At 44.0% G+C, this 27137-nt stretch overlaps 1 protein-coding gene across 1 annotated transcript in view; it reads left to right on the top strand.

The window, feature by feature from the left end:
* LOC138354373 (tubulin polyglutamylase complex subunit 2-like) overlaps window positions 1–24086 on the top strand; it is a 73539-nt gene extending 49453 nt beyond the window's left edge. Inside the window, exon 4 of the mRNA XM_069308548.1 lies at window positions 23957–24086. Within this exon, the coding sequence (XP_069164649.1) occupies window positions 23957–24086 (130 nt within the window). The remainder of the gene's footprint in view (window positions 1–23956) is intronic.
* Window positions 24087–27137: the final 3051 nt, after the last annotated feature.

Below are 27137 nucleotides of genomic sequence, written 5' to 3'. Positions count from 1 at the left end.
AGCATTTTTGGTATAAAAATTCGAAATTTGAAAATGAAAAAGGGTGCAGAGAGTCATAATTCGCCTCAAAAATCACGCTCAGGAGTCAAATTTCCGACATTTCAGATATTTTGAAAACTGCAGGGGGTTTGGGCAAAATACGACCCATTCCCGTTGTCAGTAATTGGCATATTTTCGATATAAAAAGTTGTAATTTGAAAATGAAAATAGGTGCAGAGAGTCAGAATTCGGCTCAAAAATCACGCTCAGGAGTCCAATTTCTGACATTTCAGATATTTTGAAAACTGCAGGGGGGTTTTGGTAAAATATGACCCTTTGCCGTTTTCAGTAATTGGCATATTTTAGGTATAAAAAATCGTAATTTGAAAATGAAAATAGGTGCAGAGACTCGGCATTCGGCTCAAAAATCTGGTTTGGGAGTCAAATTTCCGACTTTTCAGATATTTTGAAAACTGCAGGGGTTTTTTTTGCAAAATATGATCCTTAGCCGTTTTCAGTAATTGGCATATTTTCGGTATAAAAATTCGTAATTTGAAATTGAAAATAGGTGCAGAGAGTCAGAATTCGGCTGAAAAATAACGCTCAGGAGTCAAATTTCCGACATTACAGATATTTTGAAAACTGCAGGGGGGTTTGGGCAAAATATGACCCATCGCGGTTTTCAGTAATTTGCATATTTTCGATATAAAAAGTTGTAACTTGAAATTTAAAATAGGTGTAGAGAGTCAGAATTTGGCTCAAAAATCACAATCAGGATTCAAATTTCCGACATTTCAGATACTTTGAAAACTGCAGGAGGGTTTGGGCAAAATATGACCCATTGTCGTTTTCAGTAATTGGCACATTTTCGGTATAAAAAGTCGTAATTTGAAAATAAAAATACGTGCAGAGAGTCAGAATTCGGTTGTAAAATTACGCTCAGGAGTCCAATTTCCGACATTTCCGATATTTTGAAAACTGCAGGGGGGTTTGGGCAAAATATGACCAAATCCCCGTTTTCAGCAATTGGCATATTTTCGGTAGAAAAAGTCGTAATTTGAATTTGAAAATAGGTGCAGAGAGTCAGGATTTGGCTCAAAAATTACGCTCAGGAGTCCAATTTCTGACATTTCTGATATTTTGAAAACTGCAAAGGGGTTTGTGCAAAATATGACCCATCGTCGTTTTCAGTAATTGGCCTATTTTCGGTAGAAAAAGTCGTAATTTGAAAATGAAAAGAGGTGCAGAGAGTCAGAATTCGGCTCAAAAATCACGCTCAGGAGTCAAATTTCCGACATTTCAAATATTTTGAAAATTGCAGGGTAATTTGGGCAAAATATGACCCATCGCCGTTTATAGTAATTAGCATATTTTCGGTACAAAAAGTCGTAATTTGAAAATAAAAATAGGTGCAGAGAGTTAGAATTCGACTCAAAAATCACGCGCTATAGTCAAATTTCCGACATTTCAGATATTTTGAAAACTGCAGGGGGGTTTGGGCAAAATATGACCAATCCCCGTTTTCAGTAATTGGCATATTTTCGGTATAAAATGTCGTAATTTGAAAATGAAAATAGGTGTAGAGAGTCAGAATTCGGCTAAAAAAATCAGGCTTAGAAGTCAAATTTCCGACATTTCAGATATTTTGAAAACTGCAGGGGGGTTTGGGCAAAATATGACACATCGCCTTTTTCAGTAATTGGCATATTTTCCGTATAAAAAGTAGTAATATGAAAATAGGTGCAGAGAGTCAGAATTCGGGTCAAAAATCGCGCTCAGGAGTCAAATTACGACATTTCAAATATTTTGAAAACTGCATGGGGATTTGGGCTAAATATGACCCATCGCCGTTTTCAGTAATTGGAGCATTTTCAGTATAAAAATTCGAAATTTGAAAATTAAAATAGGTGTAGAGAGTCAGCATTCGGCTCAAAAATTGTGCTCAGGAGTCAAATTTCCGACATATCAGATATTTTGAAAACAGCAGGGGGCTTTGGGCAAAGTATGACTAATCGCCGTTTTCAGTAATTGGCATATTTGCGGTATAAAAATTCGTAATTTGAAATTGAAAATAGGGGCAGAGAGTCAGAATTCGGCTCAAAAATCACGCTCAGGAGTCCAATTTCTGACATTTCAGATATTTTGAAAACTGCAGGGGGGTTTTGGAAAAATATGACCAATCGCCGTTTTCAGTAATTGGCATATTTTCGGTATAAAAATTCGTAATTTGAAATTGAAAATAGGGGCAGAGAGTCAGAGTTCGGCTCAAAAATAACGCTCAGGAGTCAAATTTTCGACATTTCAGATATTTTGAAAACTGAAGGGGGTTTTGGCAAAATATGATCCTTAGCCGGTTTCAGTAATTGGCATATTTTCGGTATAAAAATTCGTAATTTGAAATTGAAAATAGGTGATGAGAGTCAGAATTCAGCTCAAAAATAACGCTCAGGAGTCCAATTTCTGACATTTCAGATATTTTGAAAACTGCAGGGGGGTTTTGGAAAAATATGACCAATCGCCGTTTTCAGTAATTGGCATATTTTCGGTATAAAAATTCGTAATTTGAAATTGAAAATAGGGGCAGAGAGTCAGAATTCGGCTCAAAAATAACGCTCAGGAGTTAAATTTTCGACATTTCAGATATTTTGAAAACTGCAGGGGGGTTTGGGCAAAATATGACCCATCGTCATTTTCAGTAATTGGCATATTTCAGGTATGAAAACTCGTAATTTGAAAATGAAAATAGGTGCAGAGAGTCAGAATTCGGCTCAAAAATCAGGATCAGGAGTCAAATTTTCGACATTTCAAATATTTTGAAAATTGCAGGGGGGTTTGGGCAAAATATGACCCATCACCCTTTTCGGCAATTGGCATATTTTCGGTATAAAAAGTCGTAATCTGAATTTGAAAATAGGTGCAGAGTCAGGATTCGGCTCAAAAATTACGCTCAGGAGTCCAATTTCTGACATTTCTGATATTTTGAAAACTGCAGGGGGGTTTGGCCAAAATATGACCCATCATGGTTTCAGTAATTGGCATATTTTCTGTATAAAAAGTCGTTATTTGAAAATGAAAATAGGCGCAGAAAGTCCGAATTCCGCTCAAAAATCAGGCTTGGGAGTCAAATTTCCGACATTTCAGATATTTTGAAAACTGCAGGGGGGTTTGGGCAAAATATGACCCATCGATGTTTTCAGTAATTGGCATATTTTAGGTATAAAAAATCGTAATTTGAAAATGAAAATAGGCGCAGAGACTCAGCATTCGGCTCAAAAATCTGGTTTGGGAGTCAAATTTCCGACATTTCAGATATTTTGAAAACTGCAGGGGGGTTTTGGCAAAATATGATCCTTAGCCGTTTTCAGTAATTGGCATATTTTCGGTATAAAAATTTGTAACTTGAAATTTAAAATAGGTGCAGAGAGTCAGAATTTGGCTCAGAAATCACGATCAGGAGTCAAATTTCCGACATTTCAGATACTTTGAAAACTGCAGGAGGGTTTGGGCTAAATATGACCCATTGCCGTTTTCAGTAATTGGCATATTTTTTGTATAAAAAGTCGTAATTTGAAAATGAAAATAGGTAGAGAGAGTCAGAATTCGGCTCAAAAATCACGCTCTGGAGTCCAATTTCTGAAATTTCAGATATTTTGAAAACTGCAGGGGGGTTTTGGAAAAATATGACCAATCGCCGTTTTCAGTAATTGGCATATTTTCGGTATAAAAATTCGTAATTTGAAATTGAAAATAGGGGCAGAGAGTCAGAATTCGGCTCAAAAATAACGCTCAGGAGTTAAATTTTCGACATTTCAGATATTTTGAAAACTGCAGGGGGGTTTGGGCAAAATATGACCCATCGCCGTTTTTAGCAATTTGCATATTTTCGATATAAAAAGTTGTAACTTGAAATTGAAAATAGGTGCAGAGAGTCAGAATTCGGCTCAAAAATCACGCTCAGGAGTCCAATTTCTGACATTTCAGATATTTTGAAAACTGCAGGGGGGTTTTGGCAAAATATGACCCTTTGCCGTTTTCAGTAATTGGCATATTTTAGGTATAAAAAATCGTAATTTGAAAATGAAAATAGGTGCAGAGACTCAGCATTCGGCTCAAAAATCTGGTTTGGGAGTCAAATTTCCGACTTTTCAGATATTTTGAAAACTGCAGGGGGGTTTTGGCGAAATATGATCTTTAGCCGTTTTCAGTAATTGGCATATTTTCGGTATAAAAATTCGTAATTTGAAATTGAAAATAGGTGCAGAGAGTCAGAATTCGGCTCAAAAATAACGCTCAGGAGTCAAATTTCCGACATTGTAGATATTTTGAAAACTGCAGGGGGGTTTGGCCAAAATATGACCCATCATGGTTTCAGTAATTGGCATATTTTCTGTATAAAAAGTCGTTATTTGTAAATGAAAATAGGCGCAGAAAGTCCAAATTCCGCTCAAAAATTAGGCTTGGGAGTCAAATTTCCGACTTTTCAGATATTTTGAAAACTGCAGGGGGGGGTATGGGCAAAATATGACCCACTGCCTTTTTCAGTAATTGGTACATTTTCGGTATAAAAATTCGGAATTTGAAAATTAAAACAGGTGTAGAGAGTCAGAATTCGGCTCAAAAATTATGCTCAAGAGTCGAATTCCCGACATTTCAGATATTTTCAAAACTGCAGGGGGGTTTGGGCAAAATATGACCAATCCCCGTTTTCAGTAATTGGCATAATTTCGGTATAAAAATTCGTAATTTGAAAATGAAAATAGGTGTAGAGAGTCATAATTCGCCTCAAAAATCACGCTCAGGAGTCAAATTTCCTACATTTCAGATATTTTGAAAACTGCAGGGGGGTTTGGGCAAAATACGACCCATTCCCGTTTTCAGTAATTGGCATATTTTCGATATAAAAAGTTGTAATTTGAAAATGAAAATAGGTGCAGAGAGTCAGAATTCGGCTCAAAAATCACGCTCAGGAGTCAAATTTCTGACATTTCTGATATTTTGAAAACTGCAGGGGGGTTTGGGCAAAATATGACCCATCGCCGTTTTCAGTAATTGGCATATTTCCCGTATAAAAAGTCGTAATATGAAAATAGGTGCAGAGAGTCAGAATTCGGCTCAAAAATCACGCTTAGGAGTCCAATTTCTGACATTTCAGATATTTTGAAAACTGCAGGAGGGTTTGGGCAAAATATGACCCATTGATGTTTTCAGTAATTGGCATATATTCTGTATAAAAATCGTAATTTGAAAATGAAAATAGGTGTAGAGAGTCAGAATTCGGCTCAAAAATCACGCTCAGGAGTCCAATTTCTGAAATTTCAGATATTTTGAAAACTGCAGGGGGGTTTTGGATAAAAATGACCAATCGCCGTTTTCAGTAATTGGTATATTTTCGGTATAAAAATTCGTAATTTGAAATTGAAAATAGGTGCAGAGAGTCAGAATTCGGCTGAAAAATAACGCTCAGGAGTCAAATTTCCGACATTACAGATATTTTGAAAACTGCAGGGGGGTTTGGGCAAAATATGACCCATCGCGGTTTTCAGTAATTTGCATATTTTCGATATAAAAAGTTGTAACTTGAAATTTAAAATAGGTGTAGAGAGTCAGAATTTGGCTCAAAAATCACGATCAGGATTCAAATTTCCGACATTTCAGATACTTTGAAAACTGCAGGAGGGTTTGGGCAAAATATGACCCATTGCCGTTTTCAGTAATTGGCACATTTTCGGTATAAAAAGTCGTAATTTGAAAATAAAAATACGTGCAGAGAGTCAGAATTCGTTTGTAAAATTACGCTCAGGAGTCCAATTTCCGACATTTCAGATATTTTGAAAACTGCAGGGGGGTTTGGGCAAAATATGACCAAATCCCCGTTTTCAGCAATTGGCATATTTTCGGTAGAAAAAGTCGTAATTTGAATTTGAAAATAGGTGCAGAGAGTCAGGATTTGGCTCAAAAATTACGCTCAGGAGTCCAATTTCTGACATTTCTGATATTTTGAAAACTGCAAAGGGGTTTGTGCAAAATATGACCCATCGTCGTTTTCAGTAATTGGCCTATTTTCGGTAGAAAAACTCGTAATTTGAAAATGAAAAGAGGTGCAGAGAGTCAGAATTCGGCTCAAAAATCACGCTCAGGAGTCAAATTTCCGACATTTCAAATATTTTGAAAATTGCAGGGTAATTTGGGCAAAATATGACCCATCGCCGTTTATAGTAATTAGCATATTTTCGGTACAAAAAGTCGTAATTTGAAAATAAAAATAGGTGCAGAGAGTTAGAATTCGACTCAAAAATCACGCGCTATAGTCAAATTTCCGACATTTCAGATATTTTGAAAACTGCAGGGGGGTTTGGGCAAAATATGATCCTCAGCCGTTTTCAGTAATTGGCATATTTTCGGTATAAAAATTTGTAACTTGAAATTTAAAATAGGTGCAGAGAGTCAGAATTCGGCTCAAAAATCACTCTCAGGAGTCAAATTTCCGACATTTCAAATATTTTGAAAATTGCAGGGTAATTTGGGCAAAATATGACCCATCGCCGTTTATAGTAATTAGCATATTTTCGGTACAAAAAGTCGTAATTTGAAAATAAAAATAGGTGCAGAGAGTTAGAATTCGACTCAAAAATCACGCGCTATAGTCAAATTTCCGACATTTCAGATATTTTGAAAACTGCAGGGGGGTTTGGGCAAAATATGACCAATCCCCGTTTTCAGTAATTGGCATATATTCGGTATAAAATGTCGTAATTTGAAAATGAAAATAGGTGTAGAGAGTCAGAATTCGACTAAAAAAATCAGGCTTAGAAGTCAAATTTCCGACATTTCAGATATTTTGAAAACTGCAGGGGGGTTTGGGCAAAATATGACACATCGCCTTTTTCAGTAATTGGCATATTTTCCGTATAAAAAGTAGTAATATGAAAATAGGTGCAGAGAGTCAGAATTCGGGTCAAAAATCGCGCTCAGGAGTCAAATTACGACATTTCAAATATTTTGAAAACTGCATGGGGATTTGGGCTAAATATGACCCATCGCCGTTTTCAGTAATTGGAGCATTTTCAGTATAAAAATTCGAAATTTGAAAATTAAAATAGGTGTAGAGAGTCAGCATTCGGCTCAAAAATTGTGCTCAGGAGTCAAATTTCCGACATATCAGATATTTTGAAAACAGCAGGGGGCTTTGGGCAAAGTATGACTAATCGCCGTTTTCAGTAATTGGCATATTTTCGGTATAAAAATTCGTAATTTGAAATTGAAAATAGGTGATGAGAGTCAGAATTCAGCTCAAAAATAACGCTCAGGAGTCCAATTTCTGACATTTCAGATATTTTGAAAACTGCAGGGGGGTTTTGGAAAAATATGACCAATCGCCGTTTTCAGTAATTGGCATATTTTCGGTATAAAAATTCGTAATTTGAAATTGAAAATAGGGGCAGAGAGTCAGAATTCGGCTCAAAAATAACGCTCAGGAGTTAAATTTTCGACATTTCAGATATTTTGAAAACTGCAGGGGGGTTTGGGCAAAATATGACCCATCGTCATTTTCAGTAATTGGCATATTTCAGGTATGAAAACTCGTAATTTGAAATTGAAAAAAAGGTGCAGAGAGTCAGAATTTGGCTCAGAAATCATGATCAGGAGTCCAATTTCCGACATTTCAGCTATTTTGAAAACTGCAGGAGGGTTTGGTCAAAATATGACCCATTGCCGTTTTCAGTAATTGGCACATTTTCGATATAAAAAGTTGTAACTTGAAAATGAAAATAGGTGGAGAGAGTCAGAATTCGGCTCAAAAATCAGGATCAGGAGTCAAATTTTCGACATTTCAAATATTTTGAAAACTGCAGGGGGGGTTTGGGCAAAATATGACCCATCACCCTTTTCGGCAATTGGCATATTTTCGGTATAAAAAGTCGTAATCTGAATTTGAAAATAGGTGCAGAGTCAGGATTCGGCTCAAAAATTACGCTCAGGAGTCCAATTTCTGATATTTTGAAAACTGCAGGGGGGTTTGGCCAAAATATGACCCATCATGGTTTCAGTAATTGGCATATTTTCTGTATAAAAAGTCGTTATTTGAAAATGAAAATAGGCGCAGAAAGTCCGAATTCCGCTCAAAAATCAGGCTTGGGAGTCAAATTTCCGACATTTCAGATATTTTGAAAACTGCAGGGGGGTTTGGGCAAAATATGACCCATCGATGTTTTCAGTAATTGGCATATTTTAGGTATAAAAAATCGTAATTTGAAAATGAAAATAGGCGCAGAGACTCAGCATTCGGCTCAAAAATCTGGTTTGGGAGTCAAATTTCCGACATTTCAGATATTTTGAAAACTGCAGGGGGGTTTTGGCAAAATATGATCCTTAGCCGTTTTCAGTAATTGGCATATTTTCGGTATAAAAATTTGTAACTTGAAATTTAAAATAGGTGCAGAGAGTCAGAATTTGGCTCAGAAATCACGATCAGGAGTTAAATTTTCGACATTTCAGATATTTTGAAAACTGCAGGGGGGTTTGGGCAAAATATGACCCATCGCCGTTTTTAGCAATTTGCATATTTTCGATATAAAAAGTTGTAACTTGAAATTGAAAATAGGTGCAGAGTCAGAATTCGGCTCAAAAATCACGCTCAGGAGCCCAATTTCTGACATTTCAGATATTTTGAAAACTGCAGGGGGGTTTTGGAAAAATATGACCAATCGCCGTTTTCAGTAATTGGCATATTTTTTGTATAAAAAGTCGTAATTTGAAAATGAAAATAGGTAGAGAGAGTCAGAATTCGGCTCAAAAATCACGCTCTGGAGTCCAATTTCTGAAATTTCAGATATTTTGAAAACTGCAGGGGGGTTTTGGAAAAATATGACCAATCGCCGTTTTCAGTAATTGGCATATTTTCGGTATAAAAATTCGTAATTTGAAATTGAAAATAGGGGCAGAGAGTCAGAATTCGGCTCAAAAATAACGCTCAGGAGTTAAATTTTCGACATTTCAGATATTTTGAAAACTGCAGGGGGGTTTGGGCAAAATATGACCCATCGCCGTTTTTAGCAATTTGCATATTTTCGATATAAAAAGTTGTAACTTGAAATTGAAAATAGGTGCAGAGAGTCAGAATTCGGCTCAAAAATCACGCTCAGGAGCCCAATTTCTGACATTTCAGATATTTTGAAAACTGCAGGGGGGTTTTGGCAAAATATGACCCTTTGCCGTTTTCAGTAATTGGCATATTTTAGGTATAAAAAATCGTAATTTGAAAATGAAAATAGGTGCAGAGACTCAGCATTCGGCTCAAAAATCTGGTTTGGGAGTCAAATTTTCGACATTTCAGATATTTTGAAAACTGCAGGGGGGTTTGGCCAAAATATGACCCATCATGGTTTCAGTAATTGGCATATTTTCTGTATAAAAAGTCATTTGTAAATGAAAATAGGCGCAGAAAGTCCAAATTCCGCTCAAAAATTAGGCTTGGGAGTCAAATTTCCGACTTTTCAGATATTTTGAAAACTGCAGGGGGGGGGGGGGGGGTATGGGCAAAATATGACCCACTGCCTTTTTCAGTAATTGGTACATTTTCGGTATAAAAATTCGGAATTTGAAAATTAAAACAGGTGTAGAGAGTCAGAATTCGGCTCAAAAATTATGCTCAAGAGTCGAATTCCCGACATTTCAGATATTTTCAAAACTGCAGGGGGGTTTGGGCAAAATATGACCAATCCCCGTTTTCAGTAATTGGCATAATTTCGGTATAAAAAGTCGTAATTTGAAAATGAAAATAGGTGTAGAGAGTCATAATTCGCCTCAAAAATCACGCTCAGGAGTCAAATTTCCTACATTTCAGATATTTTGAAAACTGCAGGGGGGTTTGGGCAAAATACGACCCATTCCCGTTTTCAGTAATTGGCATATTTTCGATATAAAAAGTTGTAATTTGAAAATGAAAATAGGTGCAGAGAGTCAGAATTCGGCTCAAAAATCACGCTCAGGAGTCAAATTTCTGACATTTCTGATATTTTGAAAACTGCAGGGGGGTTTGGGCAAAATATGACCCACTGCCGTCTTCCGTAATTGGAGCATTTTTGGTATAAAAATTCGAAATTTGAAAATGAAAAAGGGTGCAGAGAGTCATAATTCGCCTCAAAAATCACGCTCAGGAGTCAAATTTCCGACATTTCTGATATTTTGAAAACTGCAGGGGGGTTTGGGCAAAATATGACCCATCGCCGTTTTCAGTAATTGGCATATTTCCCGTATAAAAAGTCGTAATATGAAAATAGGTGCAGAGAGTCAGAATTCGGCTCAAAAATCACGCTTAGGAGTCCAATTTCTGACATTTCAGATATTTTGAAAACTGCAGGAGGGTTTGGGCAAAATATGACCCATTGATGTTTTCAGTAATTGGCATATATTCTGTATAAAAATCGTAATTTGAAAATGAAAATAGGTGTAGAGAGTCAGAATTCGGCTCAAAAATCACGCTCAGGAGTCCAATTTCTGAAATTTCAGATATTTTGAAAACTGCTGGGGGGTTTTGGAAAAAAATGACCAATCGCCGTTTTCAGTAATTGGTATATTTTCGGTATAAAAATTCGTAATTTGAAATTGAAAATAGGGGCACAGAATCAGAATTCGGCTCAAAAATAACGCTCACGAGTCAAATTTTCGACATTTCAGATATTTTGAAAACTGCAGGGGGGTTTGGGCAAAATATGACCCATCGCGGTTTTCAGTAATTTGCATATTTTCGATATAAAAAGTTGTAACTTGAAATTTAAAATAGGTGCAGAGTCAGAATTTGGCTCAAAAATCACGATCAGGAGTCAAATTTCCGACTTTTCAGATACTTTGAAAACTGCAGGGGGGTTTGGGCCAAATATGACCCATCGCCGTTTTCAGTAATTGGCACATTTTCGGTATAAAAAGTCGTAATTTGAAAATAAAAATACGTGCACAGAGTCAGAATTCGGTTGTAAAATTACGCTCAGGAGTCCAATTTCCGACATTTCAGATATTTTGAAAACTGCAGGGGGGTTTGGGCAAAATATGACCAAATCCCCGTTATCAGCAATTGGCATATTTTCGGTAGAAAAAGTCGTAATTTGAATTTGAAAATAGGTGCAGAGAGTCAGGATTCGGCTCAAAAATTACGCTCAGGAGTCCAATTTCTGACATTTCTGATATTTTGAAAACTGCAAAGGGGTTTGTGCAAAATATGACCCATCGTCGTTTTCAGTAATTGGCCTATTTTCGGTATAAAAAGTCGCAATTTGAAAATGAAAATAGGTGCAGAGAGTCAGAATTCGCCTCAAAAATCACGCGCAGGAGTCAAATTTCCGACATTTCAAATATTTTGAAAAATGCAGGGTAATTTGGGCAAAATATGACCCATCGCCGTTTATAGTAATTAGCATATTTTCGGTATAAAAAGTCGTAATTTGAAAATAAAAATAGGTGCAGAGAGTTAGAATTCGACTCGAAAATCACGCTCTATAGTCAAATTTCCGACATTTCAGATATTTTGAAAACTGCATGTGGTTTCGGGCCAAATATGACCAATCCCCGTTTTCAGTAATTGGCATATTTTCGGTATAAAATGTCGTAATTTGAAAATGATAATAGGTGTAGAGAGTCAGAATTCGGCTAAAGAAAATCAGGCTTAGAAGTCAAATTTCCGACATTTCAGATATTTTGAAAACTGCAGGGGGGTTTGGGCAAAATATGACCCATCGCCGTTTTCAGTAATTGGCATATTTTCCGTATAAAAAGTAGTAATATGAAAATAGGTGCAGAGATTCAGAATTCGGGTCAAAAATCGCGCTCAGGAGTCAAATTACGGCATTTCAAATATTTTGAAAACTGCATGGGGATTTGGGCTAAATATGACCCATCGCCGTTTTCAGTAATTGGAGCATTTTCGGTATAAAAATTCGACATTTGAGAATTAAAATAGGTGCAGAGAGTCAGCATTCGGCTCAAAAATTATGCTCAGGAGTCAAATTTCCGACATTTCAGATATTTTGAAAACTGCAGGGGGGTTTGGGCATAAGATGACCCCATCGCCGTTACAGTAATTGGCCTATTTTCGGTATAAAAAGTCGCAATTTGAAAATGAAAAAAGGTGCAGAGAGTCAGAATTCGGCTCAAAAATAACGCTCAGGAGTCAAATTTTCGACATTTCGGATATTTTGAATCTCGAAATATTTTGAATGGGGTCTGGGGGCCTGGGAGTGGCACTATATGGGGTCTGGGGGCCTGGTAGTGGCACTATATGGGGTCTGGGTGCCTGGCACTGGCACTATAGTGGGTCTGGGGGTGGCACTATATGGGGTCTGAGGTCCTGGCACTGGCACTATATGGGGTCTGGGGGCCTGGGAGTGGCACTATATGGGGTCTGGAGGCCTGGCACTGGCACTATATGGGGTCTGGGAGCCTGGCACTGGCACTATATTGGGTCAGGGGGCCTTGGAGTGGCACTATATGGGGTCTGGGAGCCTGACACTGGCACTATATGGGGTCAGGGGGCCTTGGAGTGGCACTATATGGGATCTGGGGGCCTAGCAGTGGCACTATATGGGGTCTGGGTGCCTGGGAGTGGCACTATATGGGGTCTGGGGGCCTGGGAGTGGCACTATATGGGGTCTGGGGGCCTGGCACTGGCACTATATGGGGTCTGGGAGCCTGGCACTGGCACTATATGGGGTCAAGGGGCCTTGGAGTGGCACTATATGGGATCTGGGGGCCTAGCAGTGGCACTATATGGGGTCTGGGTGCCAGAGAGTGGCACTATATCGGGTCTGGAGGCCTGGCACTGGCACTATATGGGGTCTGGGTGACTGGCACTGGCACTATATGGGATATGGGGGTGGCACTGTATGGGGTCTGAGGTCCTGGCACTGGCACTATGGGGTCTGGGTGCATGGCTGTGGCACTATATGGGGTCTGGGGGCCTGGCAGTGGCACTATATGGGGTCTGGGGGCCTGGAGTGGCACTATATGGGGTCTGGGGGCCTGGAGTGGCACTATATGGGGTCTGGGGGTCTGGCAGTGGCACTATATGGGGTCTGGGGGCCTGGTAGTGGCACTATATGGGGTCTGGGGGCCTGGTAGTGGCACTATATGGGGGTCTGGGGGCCTGGAGTGGCACTATATGGGGTCTGGTGGGCGTGGTAGTGGCACTATATGGGGGTCTGGGGGCCTGGCAGTGGCACTATATGGGGGTCTGGGGGCCTGGAGTGGCACTATATGGGGTCTGGTGGGCCTGGTAGTGGCACTATATGGGGGTCTGGGGGCCTGGCAGTGGCACTATATGGGGTCTGGGGGCCTGGTAGTGGCACTATATGGGGTCTGGGGGCCTGGCAGTGGCACTATATGGGGTCTGGGGGCCTGGTAGTGGCACTATATGGGGTCTGGGAGCCTGGCAGTGGCACTATATGGGGGTCTGGGGCCTGGAGTGGCACTATATGGGGTCTGGTGGCCTGGCAGTGGCACTATATGGGGTCTGGGGGCCTGGTAGTGGCACTATATGGGGTCTGGGGGCCTGGTAGTGGCACTATATGGGGTCTGGGGGCCTGGTAGTGGCACTATATGGGGTCTGGGGGCATGGCAGTGGCACTATATGGGGTCTGATGGGCCTGGTAGTGGCAATATATGGGGTCTGGGGCCTGGTAGTGGCACTATATGGGGTCTGGTGGCCTGGCAGTGGCACTATATGGGGTCTGGTGGGCCTGGTAGTGGCACTATATGGGGTCTGGGGGCCTGGCAGTGGCACTATATGGGGTCTGGGGGCCTGGCAGTGGCACTATATGGGGTCTGGGGACCTGGTAGTGGCAATATATGGGGTCTGGGGCCTGGTAGTGGCACTATATGGGGTCTGAGGGCATGGGGGTGGCAATATATGATGTCTGGGGCCTGGCAGTGGCAATATATGGGGTCTGGGGGCCTGGTAGTGGCACTATATGGGGTCTGGGGGCCTGGTAGTGGCACTATATGGGATCTGGGGGCCTGGTAGTGGCACTATATGGGGGTTTGGGGCCTGGCAGTGGCACTATATATATTTTGGGTCATATTTTGCCCAAACCCCCCTGCAGTTTTCAAAATATCTGAAATGTCGGAAATTTGACTCCTGAGCGTGTTTTTTTGAGGCGAATTATGACTCTCTGCACCCTTTTTAATTTTCAAATTTTGACTTTTCATACCTAGGTAAGGTAATTATCAAAAGAAGGCACCAAACCGGGAAGGCTGTGTAGCACCATCAAAGTGCGAAATAATCAGAGGGCGCTAAATATCACCAAGAATGCCAATACGAGAACAAAAACGCATAAGGCGAACGATATCAAAAGTATCCGAGTCACCAAGAATTCTATTGAGGGACAAGTGACCGCGAGGGACAGTCGGAAAGCATGACACACGCTCGTCCTGGAAGTTAGGACATTCAACAAGTATATGCACAACTGTAAGAGGGACAACGCAATTCGGACAATAAGGATCAGGGCGGCGCTCCATTAAGTGACCGTGGGTTAAGCGGGTATGACCAACCCGCAGCCGCGCCAAAGCAGTTTCCCACCGCCGGTTACGGTGGTAGGAGGATGGCCACGGGGACACACTACGTTTGAGAGTACGCAGCTTGTTACCAACCACAGAGGACCAACAACCCTGCCAATGGGCAAGAATGGAAGAATGAAGAACAGGATAAAAGTTGGAATAAGGAATAACTTTACGGGAGATGGGACAAGAACGGATAGCTTCCTTAGCGGCAGCATCCGCACGCTCATTGAAAGAAACACCAACATGGCTGGGAACCCAGCAAAACTCTACTGATTTAAATTTACTAGAAATAAGAAACAGCCAATGTTGCATCTCGATGACCACCGGATGGACAGGATTTTTCATACCTAAAATATGCCAAATTTTGAAAATGGCGATGGGTCATGTTTTGCCCAAACCCCCATGCAGTTTTCAAAATATCTGAAATGTGGGAAATTTGACTCCCAATCCTGATTTTTAAGCTGAATTCTGACTCTCTGCACCTATTTTCATTTTCAAATTACGACTTTTTATACCGAAAATATGCCAATTACTGAAAACGAGAATTGGTAATATTTTGCCCAAATCCCCATGCAGCTTTCAAAATATTTGAAATGTCGGAAATTTGACTATTGAGCATAATTTTTGAGCCGAATGCTGACTCTCTGCACCTATTTTCATTTTCAAATTACGACTTTTTATACCGAAAATATGCCTATTACTGAAAACGAGGATTGGTAATATTTTGCCCAAACCTCCCTGCAGTTTTCAAAATATCTGAAATGTCAGTAATTGTAATCCTGATCGTGATTTTTGAGCCGAATCCCGACTCTCTACACTTATTTTAATTTGCAAATTACGACTTTTTATACCGAAAATGCTCCAATTACTGAAAACGGCAGTGGGTCATATTTTGGCCAAACCCCCCCCCCCCCCCTGCAGTTTTCAAAATATCAGAAATGTCAGAAATTTAACTCCTGAGCGTGATTTTTGAGCAAAATCCTGACTCTCTGCACCTATTTTCATATTCAAATTACGACTTTTTATACCGAAAATATGCCAATTACTGAAAACGAGGATTGGTAATATTTTGCCCAACCCTCCCTGCAGTTTTCAAAATTTCTGGAATGTCGGAAATTTGACTCCTGAGCGTGAATTTTGAGCCAAATTCTGACTCTCTGCATCTATTTTAATTTTCAAAATACGAGTTTTTATACCGAAAACATGCTAATTTCTGAAAACTGCGTAGATCATATTTTGCACAAACCCCCCTGCAGTTTTCAAAGTATCTGGAATGTCGGAAATTAGACTCCTGAGCATAATTTTTGAGCCGAATTCTAACTCTACACCTATTTTAATTTTCAAATTTCGAATTTTTATACCGAAAATGTTCCAATTACTGAAAACGGCAATGGGTCATATTTTGGCTAAACCTCTCCCCCCCCCCTTGCAGTTTTCAAAATATCAGAAATGTCAGAAATTTGACTCCTGAGCCTAATTTTTGAGCCGAATTGTGACTCTCTGCACCTATTTTCATTTTCAAATTACGACTTTTTATACTGAAAATATGCCAATTACTGAAAGTGGTGATGGGTCATATTTTGCTTAAACTCCCTTGCAGTTTTCAAAATATCTGAAATGTCGGAAATTTGACAAAAATCCCGTTCTCCCGAGCGTGATTTTTTATCCGAATTCTGATTTTCTGCACCTATTTTTTTTCAAATTATTTCACCCCCTGACAACCAGACACCATAGTGTCACTCCCAGGCACCCCAGACATCATATAGTACCACCCCCCAGGGCCCCAGACCCCATATAAACAGCCCCTAGACTCCATATAGTGCCACCCCAGGCCCCCAGACCCCATATTGTACCACCTCCAGGCTCTAGATGATATATAGTACCACCCCGAAGCCCCCAGACCCGATATAGTACCACCCCTAGACCCCATATAGTGTCACCCCCCCCCCCAGACCCCATATAGTTCCTCCCCTAGGTCCCCAGACCCCATATAGTACCACCCCCAGACCCCATATAGTGCCACCCCAAGGCCCCCAGACGCTATATAGTGCCACCCCCAGGCCCCCAGATCCAATACAGTGCCACCTCCAGGCTTCCAGACCCCATATAGAAAGTAATTATCAATAAAAGGCACCAAACCGGGAAGGCTGTGTAGCACCATCAAATGTGCGGAATAATCAGAGGGCGCTAAATATCACCAAGGATGCCAATACGAGAACAAAAACGCATAAGGCGAACAGGCGAACGATATCAAAAGTATCCGAGTCGCCAAGAATTCTATCAAGTGACAAATGACCGCGGGGGACGGTCGGGAAAAAAGACACACGCTCGTCCTGGAAGTCAGGACATTCAACAAGGATATGCACGACTGTAAGAGGGACAATGCAATTAGGACAATAAGGAGCAGGACGGCGCTCCATCAAGTGACCGTGGGTTGAACGGGTATGGCCAATACGTAACCTAGCCAGAGCCGTTTCCCACCGACGGTTACGGTGGCAGGAGGAAGGCCACCGGGGCACACAACTCTTAAGAGTACGCAGTTTGTTACCAAGAACAGAAGACCAACAACTCTTCCAGCGAGCAAGGATGGAGGCATGAATAACCGGGTAAAAGTCAGAATAAGGAACACCTTTATGGGAGATGGGACAAGTGCGGATAGCGTCCTTAGCGGCAGCATCCGCACGCTCATTTAAAGAGACACCAACATGGCTGGGAACCCAACAAAACGCAACCGACTTAAATTTACAGGAGATAAGAAACAGCCAATGTTGAATCTCGATGACCACAGGGTGGACCGGATTAAAGGACCCTAAAGCCACGAGGGCACTACCACCACGAAGGAGGAGACGAAGAGCATAGAGAATAGCATAGACTTCTGCTGTGAAGATGCTAGTCTCCGGAGGAAGGCGACACATAAGTGTGGTCAGGAAAAACAACAGAGTAGCCCACACCGTCAGCAGACTTTGACCCGTCGGTGAAGACAGAAATGGAGCAGGAGTGAGAAGAAAAGTGCTCAAGGAAGAGGCGTTTCAGAACTGTAGGAGGGGTAAAAGCTTTAGTGATGCGGGTTAGAGAAGTACAAAATATGGGAAGGGGGACCCTCCACGGGGGCAAGGACGGAACAACATGAGGAGAAATATTGGTAATACGAACCGAAAGAGAATCTTGTAAGCGAGACAAACGGTCAGAAAGAGGAAGGTGGTGAAGAGGAACAGGAACTACAGGAGGGGTAAAAGTTAAAGCACGATAGAGGCGAGAGTGAGGATGCTGTAAGGACCGCGCAAGATAGCGAAGACTGTAGCGATCACGGCGGTCCTGGAGAGACATGAAGCCAGTGTCAACATACAAGCTGAGGGTAGGAGTGGAACGAAAAGCACCAGAGCTGAGGCGCAACCCAGTATGGTGCAAAGGATCAAGACGGCGAAGAGTAGGAGAAGCAGAAGAGTAAGCAGGGCAACCATAATCGAGCTTAGACAGGACGAGAGAGGAGTGCAAATAGAGGAGCGTGCGCCTATCCGCTCCCCAAGAAGTATGGGACAAAACCTTAAGTAGGTTAAGGGCCTTAGAGCATTCAACACGGAGGTAAGAGACATGGGGCGACCAAGACAAACGAGTGTCAAAGAATAACCCCAAAAGCTTCGCGGAATCTTTGTATTCAAGAGGGCGACCATAAAGTGACAAAGAGAGACGAAGAACAACACGCTTCCGAGTAAAAGTCATGGCACAAGTCTTAGACGTAGAGAACTTGAAGCCATGATTGGTGCCCCAAGATGACACGGCATCAATCGCAAGTTGAAGCCGCCGTTGAAGGAGAGGCGAATCATCACCCTGACAGCAAAGAGTAAGATCATCAACATAAAGAGCGGAGATGATGCCAGAAGGGAGGAAAGGAGACCATTGAGGGCAACCAGAAAAAGAGTAGTGTTCAGAACACTACCTTGGGGCACACCTTCGTATTGCTGAAAAGAGGCAGAGAGAGTGGCACCAAGCCTGACTCGAAAGGTACGACGAGAGAGAAAGCTTTGAAGGAAGAGAGGGAGATTACCACGAAGGCCAAAAGAACGAAGTTGGGACAGAATATGGTATCTCCAAGTCGTGTCATAAGCCTTTTCCAGGTCAGACCCCATAGAGTGTAACCCCTAGGTCCCCAGACCCCAGAGAATACCACCGCAGGCCCCAAGACCCCATGGAGTGCCACTTCCAAGCCCACATGCCCCATAGAGTACTACCCCAGTGCCCCCAGACCCAATTTAGTGCCACTCAGACCCCAGGCTCCATACAGTACCATCCCCATGCCCCCAGACCCCATAGAGTACCACCCCCTAGGCTCCCAGACCCCATAGAATGCCACTCCCAGGACCCCAGACCCCATACTGCCACCCCTAGGCCCCCAGACCCCATAGAATGCCACCCCTAGGCCCCCAGACCCCATAGAGTGCCACTCCCAGGACCCCATAGAGTGCCACTCCCAGGCCTCCAGATCCCATACTGCCACCCCTAGGCCCCCAGACCCCATAGAGTGTCACTCCCAGGACCCCAGACCCCACAGTGCCACCCCCAGGCCCCATGTAGTGCCACTCCCAGGACCCCATATAGTGCCAGTCCCAGACCCCATATAGTGCCACCCCCCCAGGCCCCCAGACCCCACATAGTGCCACCCCCAGGCCCCCAGACCCCACATAGTGCCACCCCCAGGCCCCCAGGCCCCCAGACCCCATATATTGCCACTGCCAGGCCCCCAGACCCCATATAGTGCCACTGCCAGGCCCTCAGACCCCATATAGTGCCACCCCCAGGCCCCCAGACCCCATATAGTGCCACTGCCAGGCCCCCAGACCCCATATAGTGCCACCCCCAGACCCCATATAGTGCCACTGCCAGGCCCCCAGACCCCATATAGTGCCACTGCCAGGCCCCCAGACCCCATATAGTGCCACTGCCAGGCCCCCAGACCCATATAGTACCACCCCCTAGACCCTATATAGTGCCATCCCCCAGACCCCCAGGCTCCATACAGTATCACCCCCAGGCCCCCAGACCCCACATAGTGCCACCCCCTAGACCCCACATAGTGCCACTGCCAGGCCCTCAAGCCAATCCCCTTTCTAAAAGACGTCTCCACCTTTTTTACCCTGTCACAAGTACAACGCTTCCTCCCCTGCACGTCCACAAGCACTCCCCCTCTACCTCAGACAACACGCCCTTCAGGCACAGGTAGAGCCCCCTGCCACAGGGGAGGGTTGAGGTGGTGCGTGTGGGTGCGTGAGTGAGGTGGAGGTGGTCACGCGAGTGCGTGGCGTGACACCCACGAGGCCGGGACCCAGCCCGTCTTCCACGAGACCAGATAACACCAGGAGACTGAGGAGGTTAATGGGTCGTTAGTCTCCGGTATCTGTGGGTGTTATCTCCCCGAAGGGACGAGGCAGGAAGCGGTTGAGTGTTATCACCGTGACGCAGGTGTTCCTTGTCTGTGTACTACACCTTGCTGGGTGTCTCGGGTTGAGATCTAGCTCATAGGTTTGCCATGAGGTTCTAGATGGCAGGTGGTGGGCCCTTCTACCACCCCCCTGGCAGGTGGTGGGCCCTTCTACCACCCCCCTGGCAGGTGGTGGGCCCTTCTACCACCTCCCCTGGCAGGTGGTGGGCCCTTCTACCACCCCCCCTGGCAGGTGGTGGACCCTTCTACCACCCCCCTGGCAGGTGGTAGACCCTTCTACCCCCCCCCCTGAGAGCCCCAGGCTACCAAGTTACTTCAAGTCACGTTTACCTTTAATTAATCCGTTGAGTGGAGGGCGGAGCAGGTGAGCGTCTGCCCCTGAGGGCGGCAGACACTGCCTGTTGACTCCCGCAGACGCGCGCCTCCGCCATCACCGGTGTACACACTGAAGCTTGGTTTTGGCGGGAAACCTTCCCGCCAAAAAACTCGAAGTGTACGACGTTCCTATAACGTTCAAACACTTTTTTAAACACCTAACAAGTTGCAACTACCAGTATAGCATGTTGTAACAACTTTCTAATACGTCATAAAGTTATACCAAGATGTGACAACTTTATTACAAGTTATAAGAAGCGGGGAATTACGGCCAGTTATATTTTTTGGGGGGATTGTAGAGCCACTTCGCCCAGCGCCCTGTGTGGCTGTGTCACACCCCAGTGTGGCTGTGTCACACCCCAGTGTGGCTGTGTCACACCCCCTGTGTGGCTGTGTCACACCCCCCTGTGTGGCTGTGTCACACCCCCCTGTGTGGCTGTGTCACACCCCCCTGTGTGGCTGTGTCACACCCCCGTGTGTGGCTGTGTCACACCCCCCTGTGTGGCTGTGAATAATTTCAAGGTTTTACGGCATACATAGACGCGATACCTACACCTGCTTGAGCAAGTCCGTGAGCTCCTGCCTGTAGAGATGTTACCTCCCTGGGAGGATGACTCATGAAAGATTATCATCAATGAAATGGCAACAAAAAGTTCAACATGATACCACAAGAAATGAGGCACAAGTATCGTGAGAAAATTTATTAAGAAGCCAGAGATGAACTATATCAAATCTACACTGACGGGTCATCAAATCCTGTCAATGGCAGGGCTGGTGCAGCATACACGGTAATTAAGGATAATGCTTTCCAACGCAGAAATGAAGAAAAAGCGCGTATTGAGAACTATGCCTCTTCAACGCAAGCAGAGCTAACTGCCATTGTTATGGCGTTAAGGTTTCTTGAACAGAACACTAATGGTGCAGTGATTGTCACCGATTCAAAAGCAGCACTGCAAAGCCTTAGTAAAAATCGGGCAGAAAATCTTGCAATAGTCGCTGAAATTAAGAGAGCTGTGAGAGTACTTACCAATCAGGGAAGAGTCATCAAGTTTCTGTGGATCCCCTCCCATGTTGGAATATGTGGGAATGAACGAGCAGATGTGCTGGCTGCTGAAGGCGCTGAAGGAGACCATATTGAATACTTCATACCCAAGACTCTACTACAAATTAGAGGTATTGTCAGGCAACATCACCGTGACAAGGTAACTGAGGAAAGGAGGATAGAAGCACAAACCAGTGAATCTGTACGATGGTACAACATGGTTGCAGCTGGCAATCCCAGTCATTATGGCCGAAGAGGAGGAGGACGAGGGAGAGAATCAGAAATAGCGAGAATCCGTCTTGGATACAAATATCCATGGAGATATGGAATGGAAACAACAGTTGATCAGCGAAGTTGCAGAATCTGTGGTGAGAGTGACGGACACCGCCTTGACCACTATCTACGTGAATGTGAACACCTGAGAGACATTAGAAATATGTTTAGAATAATAAACCTCAAATTGTTTGAGTTAGGAAAACACTATTTGTCAAATATTGATACTGTTCTTAAAAGATTCCCCCATTTTGCACCCGCAAGATAACGTAAGCTTTTAAGGGTTGACAGATGTTAATCTTCTTGTTTGAGGAGCTGTTCACTTGAGACAGTTAAGCAAGTCCCAGCTGTGTCTGGGTACAAGTGACAGGATGAACAACCCAGCGGGTTTTCTTCCTATTGGGGAGTGTTGTACATGCTGCTATGGCGGTATGTCTACTCACAAGATGAGTGGCGCTGCCCAATAAACTCGCCCCTCGAGGCAAAATGTGGGGAAATTCCAGGCAGCTAATCTCTCTTTTTCAAATTGATTTAATAAAATAAAGTTATGTCTTATTTATTTTCTTAGTAAGTAAGTATTAATTAAGTGGACTGTATGTACTGGTAAACTGCCTGAAATCTTCTTACACACTATTGGGAGGGACAATTGGTAGCCTAAACCACTTTGTTATGGCTCCTTCTTAAACTACCAATTGTTTACCTTTAAATCTGTTATTTTAGTTATTTCATTATATAGTGTACCACATATGGTGGTCTAATCTACTTAATTATAAGTAATTATGACTACTACTACTGCTATACTAAAATGTCTTAGCTGAGCCTGTTGTGGGGGGCCTGCTAAGGCGTGTAGGTGAAGCCTCAAGATGGGTGTGGCCCTGCCTCTTTGTGCCACGTAATGGCGGCTGGTGGGAAGGACAAGGCTTGGCAAACAAGTAGTTAATTATGTGTATGAACCAACTGTCTGCACAGATTCTTGCTGCTCCTCTCACAATTTACCTGTATGGGATGCAAGGAATTAATCAGAGTTCCCTAAACATATCAATTACAGGTATGACATGAACTGTGAGGGTTGTAATGGGGTACACATACGTTGTATTTTGGGGATCTCCTACGACTTAACCATCTACTATTAAAATATTAAACAGTGCACTTGAATAATAAACAATACTTGGTAGACGGATACAGTCGTTGTTGTGATGTTGTTAGGCTGTGTTGCTGGTGTTGACACGTAAATGGGGTGTCTAGTTGTTTACACCAGTTCTAAGACAGCGTGGTAGGCTGGTCCCGTTTGTTGTTATTGTGTATATGGACGCCTTCCTGCCCACTCGGGGTAACGCCCTTATGCTCTGGTTCCTCACTCAAAGTAATTTTACATTAACAAGGGAACCTAGCTACAATACTGTGTAAATAATTATATTCATTTTTATTGATTACTTTTTTGTTAACTCTAGATACTAAACTAATCTATTAACAATGTTTCATAATGTAAATATACGATGACTTCGATGACGTCACGAAGTCGATGACGTCACGGAGTCTCCCATTTTCCATCCTGAAGGGAGTATAGACTAGGGGAGACTGTGTTATTTGTGTGTGTGTGTCGGTTTCCCGACACAAAATTTCAAAAAAATAATTTAAAGCACATAAATTATTGGGATCATCTCAAAACTTTCCAAATGTACTCACTAGAAAGGAGACGAGAGATACAAAATAATATACACGTGGGAAATACTGGAGGGACAGGTCCCAAATCTACACAGTAAAATAACAACGTACTGGAGTGAACGATATGGAAGAAAATGCAGAATAGAACCAGTGAAGAGCAGAGGTGCCATAGGCACAATCAGAGAACACTGTATAAACATCAGAGGTCCGCGGCTGTTCAACGTCCTCCCAGCGAGCATAAGAAATATTGCCGGAACAACCGTGGACATCTTCAAGAGGAAACTAGATTGTTTCCTCCAAGGAGTGCCGGACCAACCGGGTTGTGGTGGGTATGTGGGCCTGCGGGTCGCTCCAAGCAACAGCCTGGTGGACCAAACTCTCACAAGTCAAGCTTGGCCTCGGGCCGGAATGGGGAGTAGAAGAACTCCCACAACCCCATCAAGCAGGCTGTACCAGCACCATTCAACGCAGAATGTTAGTATCATCGCCAGGGATAGACGAGTCGTCGCCAGGGATAGATAAATGACAGACTTGTCCACCAGGACGACCACCTCCAGTATACATACAAACATAACTGATTGTTGAACTCATTGGGTGTTTGTTTATGGTGTAATTGTCGTGTTAACTGTGTGTTTCAGTCAATCACCTTTCAACCATTTAGCGCACGTTAGAGGCTCGCTCCGTGTGGGCTTCAGTGAGGTGTATGTCAAGGAGGAGGTGTACTCGGCGACCCTCAGGTGTGAAGTGCAAGCATGGCTGTGTGCTTGAAGCCCTCAGAGCCCCCACACACACGAGCTACCAGGAGCGTGATCACCGGAAAGCTCTAAATCAGGGGCTCAGTCCCCCGGGCTCAAGTTCTCAATTCTCGCTCAATACACAACAGGGAGTTGTAAACCCATTCTTTGTCTCCGTGAGCAGCACACTATCTCCACGGCTCCTCCTCCAGATATTGGCCTCCACGGCTCCTCCTCCAGATATTGGCCTCCACGGCTCCTCCTCCAGATATTGACCTCCACGGCTCCTCCAGATATTGACCTCCACGGCTCCTCCTCCAGATATTGACCTCCACGGCTCCTCCTCCAGATATTGGCCTCCACGGCTCCTCCTCCAGATATTGGCCTCCACGGCTCCTCCTCCAGATATTGACCTCCACGGCTCCTCCAGATATTGACCTCCACGGCTCCTCCTCCAGATATTGACCTCCACGGCTCCTCCTCCAGATATTGACCTCCACGGCTCCTCCTCCAGATATTGACCTCCACGGCTCCTCCTCCAGATATTGGCCTCCACGGCTCCTCCTCCAGATATTGACCTCCACGGCTCCTCCAGATATTGACCTCCACGGCTCCTCCTCCAGATATTGACCTCCACGGCTCCTCCTCCAGATATTGACCTCCACGGCTCCTCCTCCAGATATTGACCTCCACGGCTCCTCCTCCAGATATTGACCTCCACGGCTCCTCCTCCAGATATTGACCTCCACGGCTCCTCCTCCAAATATTGACCTCCACGGCTCCTCCTCCAAATATTGACCTCCACGGCTCCTCCTCCAGATATTGACCTCCAGGGCTCCTCCTCCAGATATTGACCTTCACGGCTCCTCCAGATATTGACCTTCACGGCTCCTCCAGATACTGCAATACGTCGCGGCCTCTCATGTCTCTCAGTAATTCTTGCGAGCAATTTGCCTGTCCGTGTTGGCACTCGCAAAGATGAAAAGTAACCCGCCACAGTCTTGCCTGTTCCTCAAGGTCTCCTTTGGTCTCCACACTTCCTGCTCCAAGATGCTCGGCCCCCCCCCCCACACCTCCACCCTCGCCTCACTGACCCCTCACAACACTCCCCCCCTCACACCCCTCCCCCCTCACAACACTCCCCCTCACAACACTCCCCCTCACACCCCTCCCCTCACCTCTTACATATTGAAACTTTAATAAAACCTTAAGATTATTCACGCTCCAACGCGGCCAAATTCGCGAGTGTTGAAGGCCACAAGAGGCTGGGAGATCAGCTCCTGGGGCGTGTCAAGGAACTTAAATTACTTTACACAGGATAATATTCAATATAATTACCTAAAGAACAGCAGCAATTAGGGGGATAATATCATGAATTTTCTTCAATGGCCAGCGCGAGATCAAAGGTTTAAGACCAGACGGGTAAAGAAACCCATTTTATGATATCACTCGTGTAGAGTAAGTAATTATCAAAAGAAGGCACCAAGCCGGGAAGGCTGTGTAGCACCATCAAACGTGCGGGATAATCAGAGGGCGCTAAATATCACCAAGGATGCCAATACGAGAACAAAAACGCATAAGGCGAACGATATCAAAAGTATCCGAGTCACCAAGAATACTATTGAGGGACAGGTGACCGCGAGGGGCGGTCGGAAAACAAGACACACGCTCGTCCCGGAAGTCAGGATATTCAAGAAGGACATGCTCGACCGTAAAAGGGACAATGCAATTAGGACAATAAGGGGCAGGGCGGTGCTCCACCAAGTAACCATGGGTTAAGCGAGTATGGCCAATACGCAACCTCGCCAGAGCCGTTTCCCATCGCCAGTTACGGTGGTAGGAGGACGGCCACGAGGACACACTACTCTGAAGAGTACGCAGTGTGTTACCAGTAACAGAAGACCAAGAAGCCTGCCAACGGGTAAGGATGGAGGAATGGATAACTGGGTAAAAGTCGGAATAAGGAATACCTTTACGAGAGATGGGAAAAGAGCGGACAGCTTCCCTGGCGGCAGCATCCACACGCTCATTTAAAGAGACACCAATGTGGCTGGGAACCCAACAAAACTCAACCGACTTAAGTTTACTGTGAACAAGAAAATGCCAATGTTGGATCTTGACAACCACTGGATGAACCGGATTAAAGGACCCGAGAGCCATGAGGGCACTACGAGAGTCAACAATAACAACAAAGGAAGATTGACAACGAGAAAGCAGGAGACGGAGAGCATAGAGAATAGTCACTCGTGTAAAGAAACCCATCTTCTAAGATCATATGTGTAGAGAAACCCCTCGTTTAAGATCACAAGTTATTTTGTCCTTGTCGTTATGTGATTGTGGACAATATTAGGAGGAGGAATGTATACTGTAGTACAGCTGTAGACAACCTGCAGTTACGTATGGACTATCTGGAGGCTGCCATGCCCCGCCCTCAAGCACCAAAGTCACTTCACCCAAGTCATTAATGACTAGGACCATTAAGGACTCTGGAATTGGGGTTGAGATTCGATTTCAAGACCCCAGGGCAAGTAAGGGGGGGAGGGAAGGGAACTAGCGCCAAGCGCCAAAGCGCCAAGCCAATTCGACTATATAGAGCACTTGGAAGGGGGTTGGGACGGGGAGGGAAGGAATGGTGCCCAACCACGTTAGTCGGTCTTCTTCTTGACATTGCAGTGTTGTCCTTTGAGGTTGTAGGTGTGGTGTCCAGGAGGAAATCTTTAGGTTTGTAGTTGTACTTTCATTGGGGAGGGGTTGGCAACCCAGGTGGTCTCAGTTGGCGCCCTAACTGAGACCACTTCGTCTGACAATCGCTTGAATCACAAGCAGAGGCAGTGTGAGGTCCTTGGAGGTTGAGTAGTAGCAGTTCCTGCAACCTGGGTAGAAGGTTCAGTGGGCGTGTACAGGGTCTGTGGCACGATGGTAGTAGGTGGTTCTGGAGGGGGCACTGAGGCAGACTGTGCAGCTGCAGGGACGGTGGGTGAAGCTGCAGCAGGTGTCGTCGGATGTGATGGCATCGGTTCCAAGGCTGCTCCCTCTACTGTGACTGTAGGAACGGGTATTGTAGCAGTAGACAGTGGCTCTGTGA

This window comes from Procambarus clarkii, chromosome 62 (genome assembly GCF_040958095.1).
Source record: "Procambarus clarkii isolate CNS0578487 chromosome 62, FALCON_Pclarkii_2.0, whole genome shotgun sequence".
Lineage (NCBI taxonomy): Eukaryota > Metazoa > Arthropoda > Malacostraca > Decapoda > Cambaridae > Procambarus > Procambarus clarkii.
This window is presented reverse-complemented; position numbering and strand designations above follow the sequence as displayed.